General features: G+C 45.2%; 1 protein-coding gene across 1 annotated transcript; it reads right to left on the bottom strand.

The window, feature by feature from the left end:
• Window positions 1–14758: 14758 nt before the first annotated feature.
• On the bottom strand, window positions 14759–19681 carry LOC124669047 (probable sulfate transporter 3.4). The gene is made up of 7 exons (XM_047205813.1): window positions 19178–19681; window positions 18959–19007; window positions 18421–18866; window positions 16525–16632; window positions 16287–16403; window positions 15492–16182; window positions 14759–15360 (listed from the first exon to the last, which is right to left on the bottom strand). The coding sequence occupies exons 1-7, from the start codon at window positions 19547–19549 to the stop codon at window positions 15143–15145; spliced, it is 2001 nt and encodes a 666-aa protein (XP_047061769.1). The 5' UTR covers window positions 19550–19681; the 3' UTR covers window positions 14759–15142.
• Window positions 19682–22882: the final 3201 nt, after the last annotated feature.

Here is a 22882-nt window from a genome sequence, read left to right as displayed (position 1 = left end):
GCCCCAACTTAACAGTGAGGTTGTCAATCTCGCCGGCTTGCTGAAAACAAAGGATTAAACGTATGGTGTGGAAAATGATGTTTGTTTGCGAAGAACAACAAAGAACAAAGATTGCAGTAGATTGTATTTCAGATGTAAAAGAATGGACCGGGGTCCACAGTTCACTACTGGTGTCTCTCCAATAAGATAAATAGCATGCTGGGTGAACAAATTACATGTGGGCAATTGACAAATAAAGATTCATATACATATCATGATGATCACTATGAGATTTAATTAGGGCATTACGACAAAGAACACAGACCGCCATCCAGCATGCATCTATGCCTAAATAGTCCACCTTCAGGTTAGCATCCACACCCCTTCCAGTATTAAGTTGCAAACAACAGACAATTGCATTAAGTATGGTGCGTAATGTAATCAACACAAATATCCTTAGACAAAGCATTGATGTTTTATCCCTAGTGGCAACAGCACATCCACAACCTTAGAACTTTCTGTCACTGTCCCAGATTCAATGGAGGCATGAACCCACTATCGAGCATAAATACTCCATCTTGGAGTTATAAGTATCAAATTGGCCGGAGCCTCTACTACCAATGGAGAGCATGCAAGAACATAAACAACACATATATGATAGATCAATAATCAACTTGACATAGTACTCTATATTCATCGGATCCCACCAAATACAACATGTAGCATTACAAATAGATGATCTTGATCATGTTAGGCAGCTCACAAGATCTAAACATGATATCACAAGAGGAGAAGAAAACCATCTAGCTACTGCTATGGACCCATAGTCCAAGGATGAACTACTCACGCATCAATCCAGAGGCGGGCATGGTGATGTAGAGCCCTCCGGTGATGATTCCCCTCTCCGGCGAGGTGTCGGAGACGATCTCTGAATCCCCGAGATGGGATTGGCGGCGGCGGCGTCTCTGGAAGTATTTCCGTATCGTGGCTCTCGGTAATAGGGTTTTCGCGACGGAGAGTTTAAGTAGGCGGAAGAGCAGCGTTGGAGGGGGCACAGGGGCCCCACACCATAGGCCGGCGCGGGCCCCATGCAGGCCGCGCCGCCCTATGGTGACGGCCCCTCGTGGCCCCACTTCGTATGCTCTTCGGTCTTCTGGAAGCTCCGTGGAAAAATAAGACCCTGGGCGTTGATTTCGTCCAATTCTGAGAATATTTCCTTTGTACGATTTCTGAAACCAAAAACAGCAGAAAACAACAAATGGCGCTTCGGCATCTTGTTAATAGGTTAGTGCCGGAAAATGCATCAAAACATCATAAAATGTGAACAAAACATGTAGGTATTGTCATAAAACTAGCATGGAACATAAGAAATTATAGATACGTTGGAGACGTATCAGCGCTCTCCTACTGTCATGTTCCTCTCTCAACAACAGTACATCCTCGATGTCCTCGACCGTGCAGGAATGACTGAGTGCAATCCATGCTCCACTCCGGTTGACACACAGTCCAAGCTTGGCGCTACTGGCGCCCCCGGCGCTGATCCATCCACTTATCAGAGCTTGGTGGGTGCTCTCCACTGTCATTCACCCGCCCGGACGTCGCCTATGCCGTTCATCAGGTCTACTTGTACATGCATGGCCCACGTGAGCCGCATCTTAATGCGGCCAAGCGGATTCTCCGGTACCTTCGCGACACCGTTGACTATGGCCTGCAGCTACATCGCTCATCACCAACATCATTTACTGCTTATACTGATGCCGATTGGGCTAGATGCCCCGACACTCGCAAGTCGACTTCTGGTTATGGGGTTTTCCTTGGCGACAATCTGATCTCTTGGTCATCTAAGCGCCAACAAACTGTCTCCCGATCGAGTGCGGAGGCAGAATATCATGGAGTCGCTAATGCAGTCGCTGAAGCATGTTGGTTACGACAGCTCCTTTCCGAGCTCCGTCGCCCACTTCAACGAGCTACTGTGGTCTACTGCGACAACATCTCCGCCGTCTACCTTTCTACGAATCCAGTTCAACATCAACACACTAAGCATGTGGAGATTGATCTTCATTTTGTTCGAGAGCGTGTAGCCTTTGGAGATGTCCGTGTTCTCCATGTTCCCACATCCTCGCAGTATGCTGATATCTTCACCAAGGGGTTGCCATCCACTATCTTCACCGAGTTTTGCTCCAGCCTGAACAACCGCGGTGCTCCCACTCCGACTGCGGGGGGGTGTTAGACGTGTACGGTTAGAACACGTCTAGATCAAACCGACTCAAAGTGTCCTACCTTTTTGTAATCTATTTACCTTAGCTGCTAAGTCTTCTTGTACTATATAATCCCAACGTGGGATCAAATCAATCTAAGAGCAACAATTATATTTGCCTTCAACATGGCATCCTCTTTGAGGTTTGCCTTTTTGAATCTATATAGCCATAGCGAAAGGTTAGAGATTACATTTGATACGGAGTGTTGCGGAGATATGACTTGATTTCGAAACACAAGCGCGTTCCTGGTGCCCCAAATCTTCCAAAGGATTATGAGTAGGACCGTCGGCCAGGTTGAAGGGAGAAGATGACGGATGGTGGCATCTTCCAAATGTTTGCTAGACCACTGTGCAAGGGCTGAATGCCTGTCCTCTACAAAATGTGTTGCGCCGCCGGGCAGTGAAAGAATAGGTGCATTTTGTCCTCCATTTGTAGAGGACATCTCAGACAGAAAGGTGAGTCTAGAATTCCTTTATGGTGCAGGTTCTTCCGCGTGTTTAGCTTGTCGAGGTGCCTGATTTGCTTCTCAGAGAGACCATATTCTGCAAAGCAATCCAGGGTTCATACTATTGAAAAAAATGGAATCCAAATTGTCAAGGCCAACGGCAATGTCCTGTATACGGAGTATTTTTGTTTGATAGCAGCATAAATCAGAATATTACCAAACTGAGACACTGTAGATAGCGGTGGAGAAGTGGAGATTCACGCAAATACTCCATATGGAAACTATTTGCTCTTTTCTTATCATGAGAAAGTACTCCAGAATTGCAATTGGATCTATGGAGAATCATGATCTATGGGGACAAAAGGCAAAAAAAAATTGTACTATACAACTGATACATTTTTGGGAAGACTAGGGAGCAGTCGACTGAGATTTTGTTTCGTCTCAGTCGACGCCCCAACGTCATCAGGTCACTTGACGGAGGATAGAAATGCACACATAAGGGCATGCGCAGCAGCAAGTGCACACATGTTTTTGCTAGCTAGCCATCTGCCCAGCTACCAATTAAACAACATGTGGTACATCGTTTTAATTTAGACAGAGGTAACTAACAACCGTATATTTCACTTAGCTAGTCCTACTGCTGCTTCTCACGAGTTCAAAGACACTCCACCGAAAATAAAAAAGTAAATGTGCTTTAGACTTTTCTAAAAATTTAATTGAAAATTGTCGGTCATTTAAAATCGAAGAAGAAAAAAAATGGACAAAATAATATGCTAGTTGCACATTTCTTGACAAAAGTGTAACTCATATTAAAAATCGGTTCCTAGTTGCTCATATTTTTGAGAAAAGTGCAACTTATATTAAAAATTCGTTCCTAGTTGCACATTTTTTGAGAAAAATGCAACTCGTATAAAAAGGATTTTAGTTGCATATTTCTTTAGGAAAGTGCAACTCGTATTAATAACCGGTTGCTAGTTGCACATTTCTTTAAAAGATGCAACTCATACTAAAACCAGATGGAGTTGGACATTTCTTCGAATGTAGGTTGCAAGTTGCATATTTCTTTAGAAAAAGTGCAACTCATATTAAAAATCGATTGCTAGTTAGACTTCGGTGGAGAAAAGTGCAACTCATCTAAAAACAACTTCTAGTTGCACATTTCTTTACAAAAGTGTAATTTGTATCAATAATCGGTTTCTAGTTGCACATTTCATAAAGAAATTTGAAACTCGAACGGAAAACTTTGCTAGTTGCACATTTCTTGAGAAAAAGTGCAACTCATATTAAAAACTTGGTGGAGTTGTACTTTTTTTTTGAAAAGTGCAAATCACATCGAATATAGGTTGAGTTGCTTATTTCTTGAGAAAAAGTGTAACATGTATGTAATTTCTTTTTACTAATTGCACAATTCTTCTATATTAGAAAACAATTTGTTAATAAACGTTCTTGAGAAAAGAAAAGTGTGACTCATAAAATAACAAGAAAAAATTGTAAAATACTAGTTGTACTTTTGTCAACAAAAGGTGCAATCTATATAAATGACAAAAAATAGAAAAATAAAGCCAACATAAATAATAAAAAAGTAAAATACATATATAGCATGGTTGTACTTTTCTTGATAAACATAAAATAAAAAGTGTAAAAATAATATAAATAATGATAAAGAAGGCATATAAACATTATAAGCACAAACGCCGTCTAATTTGTTGTTATACAAAATAAGACAAAATTAGTGTAGTACTATATAAGCCAGCAGTAGTCAATCCGTAGATAACAGTACCTTTCTCCGATTGTGATGAGGACATCCCTACCTCACTACTACCTCCGTCATTACCAACTGAAGATGAACCTGCTGTGAAGCTCAAGTCCAATGAAGTCAGGATTGGACCAATGACACGAGCTCGTGCGAAGTTACTTAAACAACAGGTGAACTTGTTTCTAAACGATACTTTGATTGATGAGAACTTTATACTGCCTAAATCCTATTACTTGTGTATCATCAGGTATCAAGAGGAGACGAGCATCGCACGAGGAGGAGAGGAGCAGCTGGACGTGAAGCTGGACATGGAGCTGGACATGAAGATATCTCATGGCCGCGCGACGGAGGAGCGGGAGGCATGCGCGAGAGGAGACGAAGAAATCCAGGCCGGTCCAGCGCCCGGTCAGACCGGCCGCCACGCCGGGCCGCCCGGTCCCCGGCCTGGCCGACCGGCCGCCAACCGGAGGAAGCCCTCGTACGGACGGAAACCGGAAACCTCGCAGATTTCCGGTTGCCGACCGGTTGACCAGACCACAGACCGGACCGGCCGGTCCACAGCCCGGTCGACCGGATTCCAGACCGGACCAGTCCGAGTCTGTCTCGACCAGATCTATTCTGGGTCGGTTATTTTCGTACTTTTTGGACCTGAGGTCGTCCCAGATGCCTATATAAGTCCCTGGGACGCCCCACAAGTTGGGGGAGACCACGTTTAAGATAAACCCTAGTTCTTAGTTGTTTGCTCTGCAAAACTATTGAATTCCCTACACCATATTGCTTGGATATTGTGTAGATCCTGTTTAAGTCTTGTGTGATCTGCTGTTTCCATTGGGAATTAGACGGTTGCAACTTACCGCTTCGTGGTCGGCGGCTACGTGCGTAAGTGTGTGGAGTTGCGAATATCTTGCAGGGTTGAGAGCTGTTGCATTGGCGACGGGACCAATCGAGAGATCTCGTTGCGTCATACAAGTTATCATCCACTACATCGTCGTGTTTCTCCGCTGCCATCATCCCGTGATCATCATCACCACCGTTGCTTACTGAGAAGATCGGGCCACCCCTTATCATCTTGGTATCAGTTTTCCAGTTTTCCTCGGTAAGCCATCCACAATCCACCCCATAGTTGAGTTGTGAGTGTTTTTCCTATCCAGAAAAAGCCAAAAAAAAAATTAGGGTTAGGGTTTGCCATAGCCATAGTTTGCACTAATTTCGAGTTTTAGTTGCTTTTCGTAGTTGTTTTTGCGTACCTTTATCTTTCTTCTAGTAGAATTATTAGGGTTTGTGTTTTCTTTTCTTCTAGTTTGTCATCCAGAGTCAGTTTTTGTTTACTCCGAGTACACATAGCATACAGTGTGTTTGTCCAAACCATAGCTACAGCCTTTCGATATATGTGACTAGGAACTTCCCCAGAAGAGACTAGTTTTACCGCTCGACAGGATGCTCATTAGGGTTTTGGTGCTTTGCATATCTAGTTGGCCGTGTTATCAAGGATTTGAGTCATAAAATCAAAATTTTTTTTTGAAAAGAAGCAAAAAGAGCTACATAGCTGCGTGTGTTACAAACAGAAAAATACAAAAAGAAAAGTGTCGTGCTAGTTGAATCAAGTGAAAGGCCTAAGTTTTCTTTACTGCACCTGTAGTTGAGCAATCTTGTGCCTGTCTCGTTGAGCTTTGCTAGCGTCTCTCTAGTGCATTGCAACCTTTCCTCCATATAGTTGCATTGCCCCATTATATCGCCTTGTGTGAGTATCATTGGTTGTCTACGGTCAGCGCTAGAACTTGTTATTGGTGCAAATAGGTAGCCTACCTACAGCCCCACATATACCCTGCTTTTTCGTGTGATTTTTCTTATACCCTTGATATTCGCTTCGCTACATCCGTGCACTAGTTGTTACTACAAGTGGTAAGCAACACTAATTTACTTTGGAACGGTAAGATTTCCTTTTCTTATCAGTTTTGAGTGAGTTGTGAGAGTACTACCATATATTATTGATTTAGTGCACTAACCTACTAATCATGTCTGCTAGTGATAATAAGATTGTTAACCAGGAAAACAAGAATTCGGCAGATATCATCACATGGAGGGAGTATGAAGCTCTTCGTAATGAGATGCGACGTGAATTCCGCATTAAGGATGATGAGCTTAAGAGTACAGTTGACGAGATCAAACAAACGTTGGATGCTACTAATGTCACCATCACTGGATTGTCTGATCAAATGACGGATATACAACGCAATATTGCAGATATGCGCCTTGCTATTGAGAATTTGACTGCACAACAACAACAAGACGATGATGAAGATCCTGAGCTTGCAGATGACGCACACAATGCTCGTGGTGCGCCTCGTGGTCATCGTCCTCGTGGTTTGTTTCCACTTGGCCGCAATGGTCGTGGACAAGATGAAGAAGATGGATTGGGTAAGCCCAAGTTTTCCATACCCAAGTTTGAAGGAGGAGCTGATGTTGAAGAATACCTCACTTGGGAGCTGAAGATTGAGAAATTATGGAGCTTACATCCACACTACTCGAAGATAGAAAGATCAAGCTTGCATCTTCCGAATTTGATGGTTATGCATTGCGTTGGTGGGATTCTTTGGTTCGTAACCTCGACGAAGATGGTGCACAACCTATCCGTACATGGCGTGCTATGAAAGAGGCAATGACTTCTCGTTTTGTGCCTACAAATTACATGCGGAATATATTTGATAAGCTAACACTATTGAGGCAAGGTGTGAAGACTGTTGATGAGTACTACATGGAGATGGAGATGCTTATGCAGACGTGGTCGTGTCCGTGAGTCTCTAGAGATGACAATGCAGCGTTTTCTCAATGGATTGAAGTATGATGTTAAAGGCATTGTTCGTCATTACACCTACACCAATATGAATCAATTGTTACATCATGCAAGAGAAGCTGAATCACAGTTGGCTGAAGAAGCAAAGGTTAAGGGACGTGCTACTGGAGCTGGGCGTTTTACACCCCGTGCGCCCTCTACAGCGCCGGCGCCCTCGACGCGCTCCGCTCCTTACTCACCTACGCCTAGCAAACCGGTCTCCAATGTATCTAATGCAAAGAAGTCTGAATCTGCTGCAAGTACGAGTGGTTCTAGTATGTCTACAACGCACAACCGCGATATGCTTTGCCATACATGTGGTGGCAAGGGCCACTTCAAGAGAGATTGTCCTAACCGCAAAGTCATGTTTGTCAATGAGGACAATGAGTATGAGACTCGGAGATGATGTTGATCCAAATGCTCCGGACGATGATGACTATGACACCGATGGTGAAGATGCATATCCTTCCGATGCTCGTACCATTGTTGTGTCGCAGCGTGCTCTTAATGTGTTGCCTAGTGCATCTACTCGCCGCTGCAATTTGTTCCAAACCAAAGCTTTAGTTGGTCCTGACAAGGCTTGCAAGGTCATTATTGATGGCGGGAGTTGCCGCAATTTAGCAAGCAAGGAGTTATGTACCAAGCTGAAGTTGAAGTACCTACCGCACCCGCATCCATATTATATTCAGTGGTTGAGCGACAATGGTGAGATGAAGGTAAACCACATGGTGCGTGTTGAGTTTGCGATTGGACCGTATAAGGATTGCATTGACTTTGATGTGGTTCCTATGACGGTTTGTCATCTACTATTGGGTCGGCCTTGGCTCTATGACCGTTCTGTGCAACACAATGGCCGAGCCAATACATATCACTTGGAGTACAAGGGCAAGAAAATTAACTTATAGCCTGTCACCACAACAAATTGTCAATGAGTCTCGTCAGAAGATTGAAGTGAATTTGGAGGATGCACCTCTAGATAGGCGAGAGAATTGTAATGTCGTGAGTGATATAACGAAAAGTGAGAGAGTGAATTCTTTAGTTTCATTAGCCACCAAAGAAGACATGAGAGAATTTAGTGAGGATCCTACGGCCATGCCTCTTGTGCTTTTGTACAGGGGTACGGTATTGGTTTCTAATGACATGACCCCTCTTCCTCTTGGTGTTTCTAATGTTTTGCAGGAATTTGGCGACGTGTTTCCGGAGGAGGTACCCGCAGGACTACCACCATTGCAAGGTATTGAGCATCAAATTGACTTGATTCCCGGAGCTTCGCTGCCCAATAGGGCGCCATATCGCACTAATCCCGAAGAGACGAAGGAAATACAGAAGCAAGTACAAGCGCTACTTGACAAAGGTTATATCCGTATAAGCCTTAGTCCTTGTGCTGTTCCTGTTATTCTAGTTCCTAAGAAAGATGGTACTTGGCGTATGTGCGTAGATTGTAGAGCTATAAACAACATTACTATTCGATATCGTCATCCTATTCCCCGTTTAGAGGATATGCTAGATGAATTGAGTGGTGCTCGCTGTGTTCTCTAAAATTGATTTGCGTAGTGGTTATCATCAAATTAGGATGAAAGAAGGGGATGAGTGGAAAACAGCCTTTAAAACAAAATTTGGTTTATATGAGTGGTTAGTAATGCCTTTTGGGTTAACTAATGCACCTAGTACTTTCATGAGATTAATGAACCATGTTTTGCGTGAGTTTATTGGCAAATTTGTGGTTGTATACTTTGATGACATATTAATCTACAGCCGCAATGAATCTGATCATACTATACATATTCGACATGTTTTGCAAGTGTTGCGTGATAATCAACTCTATGGTAATCTTGAGAAGTGCACATTTTGCAAAGATAAGGTCATATTTCTGGGTTATGTTGTCTCTAAGCATGGAGTAGAGGTAGATGTGTCTAAAATTGAAGCTATTCAAAATTGGCCTACTCCCATGAATGTGAGTCAAGTAAGAAGTTTTCATGGTCTAGCTGGGTTTTATCGCCGATTTGTGCCCAACTTTAGTACTATTGCTGCACCTTTGAATGATTTGACTAAAAAGGGTGTTGTTTTTGAGTGGGGCGCAGCCCAAGATCATGCTTTTGATGAACTTAAGAGATTGTTAACTTCTGCACCATTGCTTGCACTTCCTGATTTCAATAAGCAATTTGAGATTGAATGTGATGCTAGTGGTATTGGAATTGGTGGTGTGTTGATGCAAGAGGGTCGCCCAATTGCATATTTTTCTCGAGAAACTTTCCGGTGCTAAGTTGAACTATCCTATATATGATAAAGAATTGTATGCTTTAATTATAGTTCTTGAGGTTTGGCAACATTACTTGTGGCCAAAAGAATTTATCATACATTCTGATCATGAAGCTTTAAAATACCTGAAAGCCCAATCTACTTTGCATAAGCGTCTAGCTAAGTGGGTTGAGTTCATTGAGTCTTTTTCATATATTATTAAGCATAAGAAGGGAAAAGATAATATTGTTGCTCGATGCTCTATCTAGGAAGAATATGCTATTAACTCAACTTGATGTTAAAATTCCTGGTTTAGAGATACTATGTGATTTGTATGCCACTGATCATGATTTTGTCGAAGCATATCGCTTATGTGCTCTTGGTAAAGCATGGGAAAAATATCACATACATGATGGGCTCTTGTTTAGGGCTAACAAACTATGTGTTCCGGAATCGTCTCGTGCGTTTGCTCTTATTGCGTGGAATCACATGCCGGAGGTTTGATGGGTCACTTTGGGCGTGAGAAGACGCTACTCATGCTAGCTGACCACTTTTATTGGCCAAAGATGAGGCGGGACGTGGATCGATATGTGAGGAGATGCATTACTTGCAACAAGTCCAAGTCCAAGCTAAAGCCTCACGGTTTGTATACTCCTTTACCGGCACCTACTACACCATAGGAGGATATTAGTATGGATTTTGTGTTGGGTTTGCCGCGTACTAAGAGAGGCCATGATTCTATATTTGTGGTAGTGGATAGATTTTCTAAGATGTCACACTTTATTGCCTGCCACAAGAGCGACGATGCGTCGCATATTGCTAACCTGTTTTTCGTGGAGATTGTACGTCTACATGGAGTCCCGAAGACTATTGTTTCGATCGTGACGTGAAGTTTATGAGCTACTTCCGGAAGACGCTTTGGAGAAAGCTGGGGACGAAGCTGCTGTTCAAGCACTACTTGTCATCCCCAAACCGATGGTCAAACTGAAGTGGTGAATAGAACATTGTCACAACTGTTGAGATCCATGATCAAGAAGAACCTGAAGGAGTGGGAAGAGTGTTTGCCGCATGTGGAGTTTGCTTACAACAGGGTGGTACATTCTACCACAGAGCTATGTCCTTTTGAGGTGGTGTATGGTTTCAAACCCATTACTCCACTTGACTTGTTGCCTTTGCCCATACATGAGAGAGTTAATATGGAGGCATCAAAGATGGCAGATTATGTGAAGAAGATTCATGAGAAGACTAAAGAGTTGATTGAGAAGAAAGGCAAGAGCAATGCTGCAAGGATGAATAAGAAGCGCAAAGAGATGTTGTTCAAGCCCGGTGATTTGGTCTGGATACATTTTCGCAAGGATAGGTTCCCGAAGCTGAGAAAGTCTAAGTTGAAGCCTCGTGGTGATGGTCCTTACAAAGTGCTTGCCAAGATCAATGATAATGCATACTCGATAGATCTTCCGGAGGATGAGTTTGGTGTCGATGAATTCTTTCAATGTTGCTGATTTGACACCATATGACGGAGAAGACCTTGGAGCGTCGGGGTCGACGCCTTTTGAAGGGGGGGAGATGATGAGGACATCCCTACCTCACTACTACCTCCGTCATTACCAACCGAAGATGAACCTGTCGTGAAGCTCAAGTCCAATGAAGTCAGGATTGGACCAATGACACGAGCTCGTGCGAAGTTACTTAAACAACAGTGAACTTGTTTCTAAATGATACTTTGATTGATGAGAACTTTATACTGCCTAAATCCTATTACTTGTGTATCATCAGGTATCAAGAGGAGACGAGCATCGCACGAGGAGGAGAGGAGCAGCTGGACGTGAAGCTGGACATGGAGCTGGACATGAAGATATCTCATGGCCGCGCGAGGGAGGAGCGGGAGGCATGCGCGAGAGGAGACGAAGAAATCCAGGCCGGTCCAGCGCCGCTCGGCCGACCGGCCGCCACGCCGGGCCGCCCGGTCCCCGGCCCGGCCGACCGGCCGCCAACCGGAGGAAGCCCTCGTACCGGACGGAAACCGGAAACCTCGCAGATTTCCGGTTGCCGACCGGTTGACCGGACCACGTGACCGGACCGGCCGGTCCACAGCCCGGTCGACCGGATTCCGGACCGGACCGGGCCCGAGTCTGTCTCGACCAGATCTATTCTGGGTCGGTTATTTTCGTACTTTTTGGACCTGAGGTCGTCCCAGACGCCTATATAAGTCCCTGGGACGCACCACAAGTTGGGGGAGACCATGTTTAAGATAAACCCTAGTTCTTAGTTGTTTGCTCTGCAAAACTATTAAATTCCCTACACCATATTGCTTGGATATTGTGTAGATCCTGTTTAAGTCTTGTGTGATCTGCTGTTTCCATTGGGAATTAGACGGTTGCAACTTACCGCTTCGTGGTCGGCGGCTACGTGCGCAAGTGTGTGGAGTTGCGAATATCTTGCAGGGTTGAGAGCTGTTGCATTGGCGACAGGGACCAATCGAGAGATCTCGTTGCGTCATACAAGTTATCATCCACTACATCGTCGTGTTTCTCCGCTGCCATCACCCCGTGATCATCATCACCACCGTTGCTTACTGAGAAGATCGGGCCACCCCTTATCAGATTGGTTGTGGCACCGCGATGCGATTCAACATGTCTTGAGGTCGATTGCTCATCGCGTGCACCAGCGTTTTTTATTTCCTTTCACAGATTGCACAAATCTCAAAGCTAGATCTAACGGTTCTCAGGTCGACTGAGACATGAGAAAGTCTCAGTCACCTGAGACTTAGCAAAACCGTACATTTTTTTCATTCACTAATTTTCTGTGGGGGGCTCCCCCCGACTCACACCATTATATCCCTACTCCAAGTAAGTCACTCGTCCGGATCTTGCCTCCTCCCATTGTTCCCTTGTTCTCACCATTCTTTTTGAGCTAGTTTCAATTATTTTATTGAGAACGCGAGGAGGAGCCATCGACCTTGAGCGGCAGCAACACCTCGGATGACCTCCCGAGAGGTGGTATATAGGGAGAGGCGTTGCGCTGCCTCCCAACGGACGACAACTGCGCGATGCTACTGTCGTGCCGGCGACTATCGACTTTGTTCGTGCCGACGACAACATATTGGCGACCGCAGCTTTATCCATCTTGTTGACGTCATGCCGGTGCTGAACATGCCTTTTTAAAAAAAATCTTAAAAAATAGAATTCCACGCTGTTTAGGTTACTTGAATTTTCTCGACAAAGGAAACATATTAATATCACGAAGATACCAATTACAACCAGCCTCTGTAATAACGAAATATCGTAAATACATTACGGACGCACACAGATCCTACTACTATGATCAAAACCTTGCAGCTGAACACAAACAACTACCAAGACACCATCCAGAGTATAAAGTGGCGCCTCCAAGAGGAAAACAGTGCACAAGCATTGTCACCGCCCGATTATAGATCTTAGGTTTTCACCTTGGAGAAAGCATGCTTTGAAACAGTGCGTTGAACAAGGTTATTGCCAGACACAACCAATTAAGGCTAGACCTTGGATTTTCACTCTAAAATGTAAGACTGTGTAATCCTCATATACTGCTGCCTCCACTTGTCGATGCCACTATGCAAGTCAAGAAACACTAAGCAAAATCCTCATCGCCTTGAAAACTCAGTCTGCCATTACTAGACCTCAGACGTCAGACGCCATGACATTCTCCGCCACCATGTTCTCCGTAGAAATCGGAAACAAACATGTCCCATGATGGCAACAAACATTGAAGCTTCGCGTCACTTCCTCCTGAAGCCGCATCATATGTGATTCAGCAATCTGCATGCATCAGACGCCCAATGGAGATGGTAGGCGGAGCCTTTTGAAACTCATAAAAAATAGATCAATGAGGGCAGACATTAAGCAGAACCCTGTCTTAGCGCGAGAGGAACCCAAGGACCACCACCTTTATTAGGTAGATCAGCAGGCCCCACGCCGCTGCCCGCCGGCTCCAAATAGCAAATAGGAGATCTCAGTGGGCATCATTGCCACCACCCCCACCACGCGGAGAGAGGGCTGGCATGCACCGAATCACCCGAATCAGACGACGTATCACCCTTGCTGCCACAATAGTCGCCGTAGAAGCCCGGGGCCGCCGCCCCGACATCCATCTATGCCGGATAAGCCACGCATCCTAGGCTGACGCGAGGCTCCGGCCGAAGATCCCACCACGCGAGGAGGAAGAGGTCCTCATCGCTGCCAGTCGCGCTCAGGGATGAGAGCCTCCTTCGTTGTTTGCCGTGCAGCCTTTCACCATCGGCATCCTTGGGCAGCGGCGAGGGGGGACGGGGTGGGGGGGGGAGTTGAAGGGGGAGGCGGTGGCTAAGGTTTCGTCTGAGCCGCCCCTCCTAGGAGCTTAGCGGGGGCGGACATTCCTTTCCGTGCAAAGAGAGAACATCTTTTGTTACTTGAATGTGTGCATATTCACATAATATGCGGGCACAATTTTCATATAACACACTGTGCATATTCAAACCATTGCACATGATTCTCGTTTTCCTATCGGGTGCAAACTTGCACCCATTGCACCCGATTTTTAACACCGTGTGGGATGTGACCCATCGACCACCATTTTTTTGCGAATAGAATCTTGACATTTAGAGAAACATCAAATAGTACTAAACACTCCAATAAAAATGAAAATTACAATGAAATTCTTGTGATATCCTTCGTCTTCAACCTCCAGACCATGTCGACGGCGCGCCGCCGTTACTCCTCCCTGAAACGGCTTGACGCTGTTGGTTGCAAACGGGAAATCGTCGAACGGGTCAAGAAGACCGCATGCATCCATCTCGGAGAAGATGAAGGAATAACCACCGACATTGAGAGTGGCTTTTTGAAAATCGTTTGTGACAGCCAAATTTAGCCGTGCGTGACAGGCTGAGCTGTACCGTTGCGACCAGCGTCATTCATGTCACCATAATGTTCGCCAGAGAATGGGACGAAACGAGTAGACTCCCCTTTGTGTTTGTGTCCTTTGAAAGTACAAGTCGAATGCAGAGGTTCAGAACGAATTCAGAGATCGAACTAGTCGTTGTGCTTGTCGGCTGCTGTTTTTTTTTTTTTTTAACAGAGGCTGCTGTCTAAACGAGATGCAAATGATCAATGATATCGACAGGAAACACACGATCGATTCTGCACTAGCTACTCAAGAGCAGCTCACTGAGGTCAGCTCATCGATGTTCTGATCTTCTGCTACAATTTTAGAGATATAAGGAGCTGTAACTGTAATGCATCCGATGGACTAGGAAATTAATCAACTTCCATTAGTTAATTACCTCTGACGCATCTTACAAGTTACATCTTCTTCTACAACAACTGCATGCTGACTAGTGGTACATTTTGTTCAAAAAAGTCTCTTCTCCACGACGAGAAGAAAAGAGGGGAGATCGGCACTGCCCTTATTTCGTTCTTACCCTGATCACTCTCCCTAGTCAAGCACAGCAACACTCGAACAAACTAACTTTGATTCCTTCTTAATCTTCCCCGTCTTCTTACTTCTTCTATGCATCGATCTACTTGAGCCGCCTCCACTTGTCCTACCGCTTAATTCTGCTGGTCTACGTTGGGCGGCGGCTGTGCTCTGCTTACATGCGGTCTATCAGGGTGGATGGGTCATGGCTGCACCGCCTTGTACGGCGCCGCCGCGATGGCCTCGGCGACGCTGAAGAAGATGCGATCCGAACCGAACATCTCCCCGACCACCGAGTTGTACATCCTCTCCGTCACTGATCCGACCGGGTTCGCCAGCACCAGCTCGATGTTCCTCTTGTCCAGCACCCTCTTCAGCTCCGCCAGCGCGTCCAGCCCGCTCGTGTCGATCGCAGATACAGCTGCAATCAATCAACACGATCAATCAGCTATCTCGTCTCTCGACCAATCGATCGATCACATTTCAGCAGCAGAATGTTGCACTGTGTGACATTAACAGCGATCGATCTCTGTCCAAGCAAGATTTGCTTACCGCTCATGTCGAGGACGACGCAGCGCACGGAGCAGATGTTGGCCTTGGCGGCGCGCTCCTCCTCCTCCCTGAGATATCTCATGATCCTCTCCACCAGGTACGTGGAGTTGGCGAAGTAGATCGCCGACTCTACGCCGATGACGAGGAACGGCGGCACGCGCACTGCCTCCCGGTACTGCGCAATGCTCCGGTAGCTCTGCGTGCCAGGCACGACCCCCTTCACCACGGTGTTGGGCCGTGTCACCTGCAGCAGGATCTTGAAGAGCGAGATCCCCACGGCGACAGCGAGCCCGACCTGGACGGACACGAGGAGCACGCCGAGGAAGGCGGCGAGGCACGCCATGAAGTCGAGCTTGTCCACCTTCCACAGCTTGGCGGCGCCGCGGAAGTCGATGAGCCCCGCCACGGCGGTGATGATGATGGCGGAGAGGATCACGTTGGGGGTGTAGTGGAAGAGCGGCATGAGGAAGAGGAGCGTGATCAGCACTGCCGTCGCCATGATGATGTTGGACACCGCGGTGCGGCAGCCGGCGCTGTAGTTGACGGCGGAGCGGGAGAAGGAGCCGGTGGTGACGTAGCAGGAGGCGCAGGAGCCCGCCATGTTCATCACCCCGATCGCCATCATCTCCTTGTTCCCGTCCACCTGGTAGTTGTTGATCGACGCGAACGTTCGACCCACCGCGATCCCCTCCTGCATGCAGCAACAGTCCCATATTTAAGTTCATATCCACAGTCTCAAAATCAAATCAAACTGAACACTTTGATGAGATTGAGAAACCAAAGAATTGATCTTACGGTGAGGGATAGGATGCCGGTCATGATCCCTGTCTTGATCGAAAGGGCGACGTAGGAGCCGCTGAAGTGGAGCATGTTCATGGATGGAGGGTTCACTCCTCTTGGAAGGTCGCCGATCTGTGCAACAAAGATGGCATTTTCGAAGATGCATCAGTGACTGCTGATGTTTCTTTCTTCGATTTTTCATTTTCTTTTCCAATGTGAAGTACGTAGAACATGTTGAGAAATATGTGCTTACGATGCTGATGGCGTTGCCCCTGCAGAAGTAAGAGATGACGGTGGAGGCGATCACGCAGGTCAGGGGAGCAGCTGCCGATACCCAGAAAAGCCTCGGGTTCCGAGCGCTCTGAAGAAGAACAAGCAACATAAAAATAAAGGTCAGTACATCTGCTTGCTATTGCTCACTTTCACCAAAAAACTGAGCAAGATACAGGTAAAAACTGAAGAATTTAACCAGGATAGTAACAGCTTTGCCTCATAAATTTGTTTTGGCGATAAATGTGAATTTTTGGGTGGAAATTAAGTTGGTGACTTAGGAGCCCCCATCTTGTCCAATCCTTTCTAGATTGACACTTTTGATCATATCAAGTGAGGAACACCATCATTGTTAAGCAAATCTGCTGCAAATGAAAAATCATGCACCCTTTTGCCCACTTGCTAGGATGATTACACATAAACGGAGGGTATTTTTGCGGAGTCGATCATTATCAAGAGATTTGAAAGAAGGAAATGTGACAGAGATGAGGTGAGGAGAGGATGCGACCAACTTGCCTAACAGGTGACACGCAACAGAGGCCAAATCAGACACTACATTCTTTCTCCCTAAAAGGGAAAAGTGGGAAGCTTCCAATGAGTGTATCCAAAGAGACACCAGCTATACTAGAATAGATTCTACCTAATGTCACACACATTGACACACGTCTTACTCAAAATTGATCGATACGTTTGGCCTAGCAGTCTATATGAAAACTCAAACTGGAACTTCTCAGACATGTTAGGCTTGGCTTCAAAACATGTGTTTGGTATGCTTTGGATCGTTTTTGATGAAAGAAACAGTAGCACTTTTCTGAAGACGAAAGTGACATAGATATGACTTATTTGAACGAAAGAAAAAATAATAATTTAAATTGCCTTTAGCAATTATACAATCTTGAAGGTGCATTTGGTCAAGTGCCAACATGCTCGTTGTGGTACCATGTTTAGTCCATTATTCAGATATTTTGGCAGGTTAGGCCTCCTATAGGGAGCAACTGAACTTCTCTTCTCGTACCAACTATTTAGTTCAGCCATGCAAGTCTAAAGCTCTTTCTAGAAAAATCGAAAGTACTATTAGCATAGACAAACTAAAACAGCTTTGAAAGACCTGTTTAATTGAGCCAAGCTAGCTATGCTCTTGGTCAGCTATAGCCTATAGGCCATTTCGTTTGTACCGTGATACTAATTATCATAATATATTATAATTTTCAGCGTACTTCAGATACCTCCTGATGATATTCTAGGAAAACAAATTAAAGTAAGTCAAGATATTCGTTTTTCATGAAATTAAATCCACCGAATGGAATTCCTTTCAGAAACAAAATATCTCGCATTATCTCAGGTCCCAACAAACAGGAGCTAGGTATGCTTAACATCATTATTAGCCGTTGGTTAAACTGAGTGGAATGAAATTCTTTGTTAGTGGCAAGCACCCTTTGGGCCCCTCCATTGAACTCCAGGCCACTTCACTTTTATGATTTTAATCACCACCAGCCCTTTATGCAATTCTATCTTTCCTACTAGTAGCCACCTGTCTATAACCATGGTCAAATTATTGTACAAAAACATAGCCGACTACTAACAACCAATAACTAAACCGGTATTTTCTTTTCCTTTTCTATATGTAAGAAAAGAGAGAGAAAAGATAGATGCATATGTATCATAATCATTTCTATGGTTGTTCTTCCCACCGCAATTTAGGCTACATCATGGTCATGTCCAACTTTAGGCTAAGTGGTTGTGTACAATTTTAGGTGACTGTTATTCCCAAAAACAGGTTCAAGCAAGCGAGATTTGACAATCTGCTAAGATTTAGCTAAATAAATAAATATGGTTAATGTGGATTTCCATCATTAGGTGATGACGTGGTGTAACTTACGATCTGCCGCGTTCCGAGGAGGATTGCGAGGAAGGCGAGGCCCATGACGATGGTCTGCCACTCCCACTCCCTGTGCCGCCGGACTACGGAGGCCATGACGTCGACGAAGCCCATGTGTGTGGTGAAGTGGACGATGCCGAGGAGGCCCTTGAGCTGCTGCAGGGAGACAATGATGGCGGCGCCGCCCATGAACCCGGTCAGCGTGGCCTTGGAGAGGAAGTCGACGATGAAGCCGAGGCGGAGGAAGCCCAGCGACGCCTGGAAGAGCCCCGCGAAGAAGGTGGCGCTGAAGGCGAGCTGCAGGTACAGGATGGGCTGCTGCTCCGGCGCCACCGCCTCCCGGAGCATGGAGCCCATCACCAGCGACGCGATCGACACCGGGCCCACCGCCAGGTCCCGCGAGCTCCCCAGAAGCGCGTAGATGAGCGGCGGCACGAAGCTCGAATCTGCAATCAATTTCATTAGTATCGGGATTTCCTTCGTCAGGCATTTATTGAGTGTATATAGCCATGAATCGATTGAGGCGTGGGAGACTGACATAGGCCGATGATTGGAGGCAGGTTGGCGAGCTTGGCGTAGCTGATTCCCTGCACGCACGCACGTACGTGTCGCCATGGATGGAAGGAAATGAATTAATGCCGAGGTAACGGACAGGTAGCAGGTGACCAGAAAAGGAAGGTGCTAAAAATGGATGGCAATTGAAGGCCGCCCGCCGAGGAGGAGGAGGACGAGAGAACCAGGGGATTGACGGAATTACCTGTGGGATGGCGAGGCTGGCAATGGTGAGGCCGGCGATGGCGTCGGAGCGGAGCAGTTTCAGGCTGTAGTGGGAGCCCCAGTCGAAGATGGGGAAGAAGTACTGCAGGGCGAGCACGAGCTTCCGGGCGAAAGACTGGTTCTTGAACTGGTGCAGGGGGTCGTCGGGGAAGAAGATCTCCGCCAGCCTCTGCCCCAGCGCCCGCGCCGTCGACCGACGCTCCGGCGCCGAGACCTTGTGATGCTCCACCACGAACGTGCTCCGCTGATGCGGTGGCGGCGGTGGAGCCGCCGCGGCCGACGCGCCGGAGACCCGGGGCTGCCCCGCCTCCACGTCGTACGTCAGGGTGTCCACCTTGTTGTTGACAACCATGGCTACGCTCGCGCGCGCGGTGGCTTTGTCCTCTCCCTGCAACCGCCGGCGCAGGGGAGGAGGAGAGATCGGTCGCAGTCAAGAGCAGAGGAAGAAGGATTGTTGTTGTTGTTGCTGCTTGATGATGGATTCGTTGTCGTCGGAGGGTGGCCGGCTTTTATAGGCACGAGAAGACAGACGACGGGAGCGCGGGAGGAGAAGGCCGGGCGAAGGAGGACAGGGATTTCCTTTCCTTTCCCTTGTGGCCTTGTCGTCTCTTTGGATTTTGCCTCCGCTGTGGCTGTGGCCTGTGGGTGTGGGTTAATTTTGGTGGCACCCTCTTCTTCTATTGCTATTTGCTGGATGCTGTAATTAGCCACCGACTGGCGACTACCAGCTGCTCTATTTGAAACATGTGGAAATTTACTAACCGCTGAGATTGGAGTAATAATTAACCAGGGAGTATATGTATATTCCGTTCTTGCCTCCTCTAGTGTGATTTTGTGACCGCTTTTATATTTCACAAAAACAAAATATTTTCCACATTTTACCATTACTCCATGTCTCCATGTGACTTTTTTAGTTTGGTAGAAGATCTGTCACAAGATCACGATTATGTATAAATAAAATTATAAAACCAGAATATATACTCAATAGTAAATGGCAAATTGATGTGTTCGGTGTTAGGATCAAAATCCAACAAAGGTCTATAGAATGCCCTTTCTGTTGAAGACCGTCTTCAACCGCCGCGGCGAACCAAACTAGCAATAAAACAAACCGCACAAGGCAAAGTAGCGACAAAAGTAGTGGAATCATCATCCTCGTCGTAGCACCGAACGTGCATCCATCATCCATTGTCATCGATACGTTGGCTGGACACCGTTCTTGTGTGTTGCCACCGTCAGAGTTGCTTGGCGCAAAGATCAAGGATCGCGCATGGTTCTTGTTTCCACAAATGAGGCTGAAATTAACCAACATACGCAAACCTAAATATAGTGTTGAATAACAATTTCAATTGTTAACACAGAGCATTTTCTTATTATTGTTCACAATGATCGTACAACAATACACAAACCACACATGCTACCAAAACATTGTACTTGAAAGAGATATGAACACAAACTCCTAACTATTTGGCATGGCTTAAAAGCACATGTAAAAGCCTTCCAAACATCCCCCCCTCTCCGACAACCAAAATGAAGTTATTAGTTGATTGTTTTGTAAAACATGTAGGTGTTGTTCTGCATAATAAGAACACCACTCTTACAAGAACAATGACTTTTTCGGACATAATTTGGTTGTGATGTAGATTAACCTATAAATACATAGTAAATAGAATAGATATCAAAATCTAAAGGAAAACATAGGTTATTAAAGTACTCACCCTGAATGCATTAATTTACATGAATCAATTCTCACGATAACCAAGCTAGGAACAATTGGCCTTGATTTGATTAACAAAAAATCTTAAATAAATCACATTTTCAGTAAGATTAGTGCATCTTATGACTCAGCGAACAACAATATAAGAAATATAATGGTTATTTATCCCTCGATGGAAGAATTTTCAGTGTTAGTTGATCGCCTTTCTAAGTTTAAATCTCAATGTAAAATGTAAATATCCCTGTCATCGAATCCGGCTGTCTCGAGAATCAGCTCCCATAACTGAACTTCCATTATAGGTAACCATGAGGCCAGACCCATGTAAAAGAAGGCTTGGTGGAAGGTGAATATCTTTTCTCCTTGGATGATGGATTCTGGAATGGTTGCAAGTTAATTGGTGGGATAAGTTCTTTGGTTCACTTTTGCACCGAGTGGGGTTGCCCAATTTTAACGGTCGTGTAAATCTGGTGACTATTACTATGTGGCCAACTTTGAGTATTATAAGCATGAGGACATTATTCTGAGGTGACAAATCTGATCTACGTGTTCATAGGTGGGCAGACATGTCTGTCAAACTGGCAAGGCAAACAACATCTGTAAGCATGCCATAAATTAGTACCACACCTAACTCCTAAATTTAATGGTCTTTGGAGAGTGCAACAGAACAAAATGAATCCGTTCTCTATATGTGAAAACTACGAATCTATATGAAAGTGCATATTCACGTCCTTGACACATGTTAAAGCTAGTAGATTCTGAACCATCAATTGTGATAGAAGCACCAAGAGCAATGATAACAACAGCAATGCGTCTACTTCATTGATAAGGTAAAAGACCCATCACTTACAGCCATAGGTCGAGTGGAACTCCCAGCGATATTCATGGAGTTTATGCATTTGATGCATAGCCAAGCTACCTAGCTCCCCTCAAAAGGTGGCCTATGGAGAAGGATAATGCCTGCCTGCCCTAAATTTTCTTGCACATTTTGAGAACCCATCTTGAATCCAGAGCAACCAAACACAAGTGGCTGACCATGATGTGTCTGTTTATACATAATTACATATATATAAATAGCACCTGTTGCTAGCCGTAGCTAATTGTGGCCAACGCGCATGTGCTGCTAGTGTGACCAGTCATGTATATTTGGCAACATGCAACTGTCGGCCAGCAATGCACCTAGAGTAGCTTCAAATAGGTGCAAGTATAAATGGGGCAACCGAAACTAGCAAAAATGCTGATAGAGTTTGTAGCTAGGTGAATCTACATGTTTTCTCTGTTGGAAACTTGTCTTTCCACCAGACTGTTCACGTGTATATATTGTTGCACTGCTATATGTATATTTTGGGGCAGCTGATGTAGGTTCCAAATTTGTCTTTGTAAACCAGCGGTCTCTACTGTCTTCTTCGATAATGAGCGGTCTCTATCCTCTTGGTATAAGGGGAAAGTAGAGGGAGAGTTATCCACAATAAGGTTGATGGCAAGTGATCCCCAACATGGCCAAAATAAGCAGGCAATCAGTTGTGAAGCCGTGTAGTCTTTGCTTCATATTGACATGCATATGCATGTGGGGTTGCATCTCAAGTTAGATAATTGGGGTATTATTTGGTGATAAGCTATATGTTATACGCCAATTAACTTTATTTTCATTATTTGTTAGAAAGAAAAGTTAATTTACAGCAGAAACTCCAGAAAAAATCTTTTTTCTGATTAATTGTACACCATTTCTTGTATTGGTCCACAGTCTATATATAGAAATACACGTACATTATCACAAGTAGAATATGTTAAAACTAATTGGGAAGCTGCATACTCCCTCCGTCCCACCAAAAATGTTTCAACTTTGTCAGAATTTAAATGTATCTACATACTAGATAGTGTCTAGATACATTTAAATTTTGACAAAGTTGAGACAATTTTGGTAGAACGGAGGGAGTATTTTTTGACGCAAATGGCAGGAGCTCTACCTTTGCA

The sequence above is a fragment of the Lolium rigidum genome, chromosome 1, assembly GCF_022539505.1.
Source record: "Lolium rigidum isolate FL_2022 chromosome 1, APGP_CSIRO_Lrig_0.1, whole genome shotgun sequence".
In the NCBI taxonomy this organism is placed as follows: domain Eukaryota; kingdom Viridiplantae; phylum Streptophyta; class Magnoliopsida; order Poales; family Poaceae; genus Lolium; species Lolium rigidum.
Note: the sequence above shows the minus strand (reverse complement) of the source record. Positions and strands in the feature narration are given on the sequence as shown.

Coding starts and splice junctions, on each gene's coding strand:
- LOC124669047 (XM_047205813.1), bottom strand. CDS start 19,549: ATGGTTGTCAACAACAAGGTGGACACCCTGACGTACGACGTGGAGGCG. Junction 19,008..19,177: donor CCAGCCTCGCCATCCCACAG/GTAATTCCGTCA, acceptor GCGTGCGTGCAG/GGAATCAGCTACGCCAAGCT. Junction 15,361..15,491: donor CGTCGTCCTCGACATGAGCG/GTAAGCAAATCT, acceptor GATTGATTGCAG/CTGTATCTGCGATCGACACG.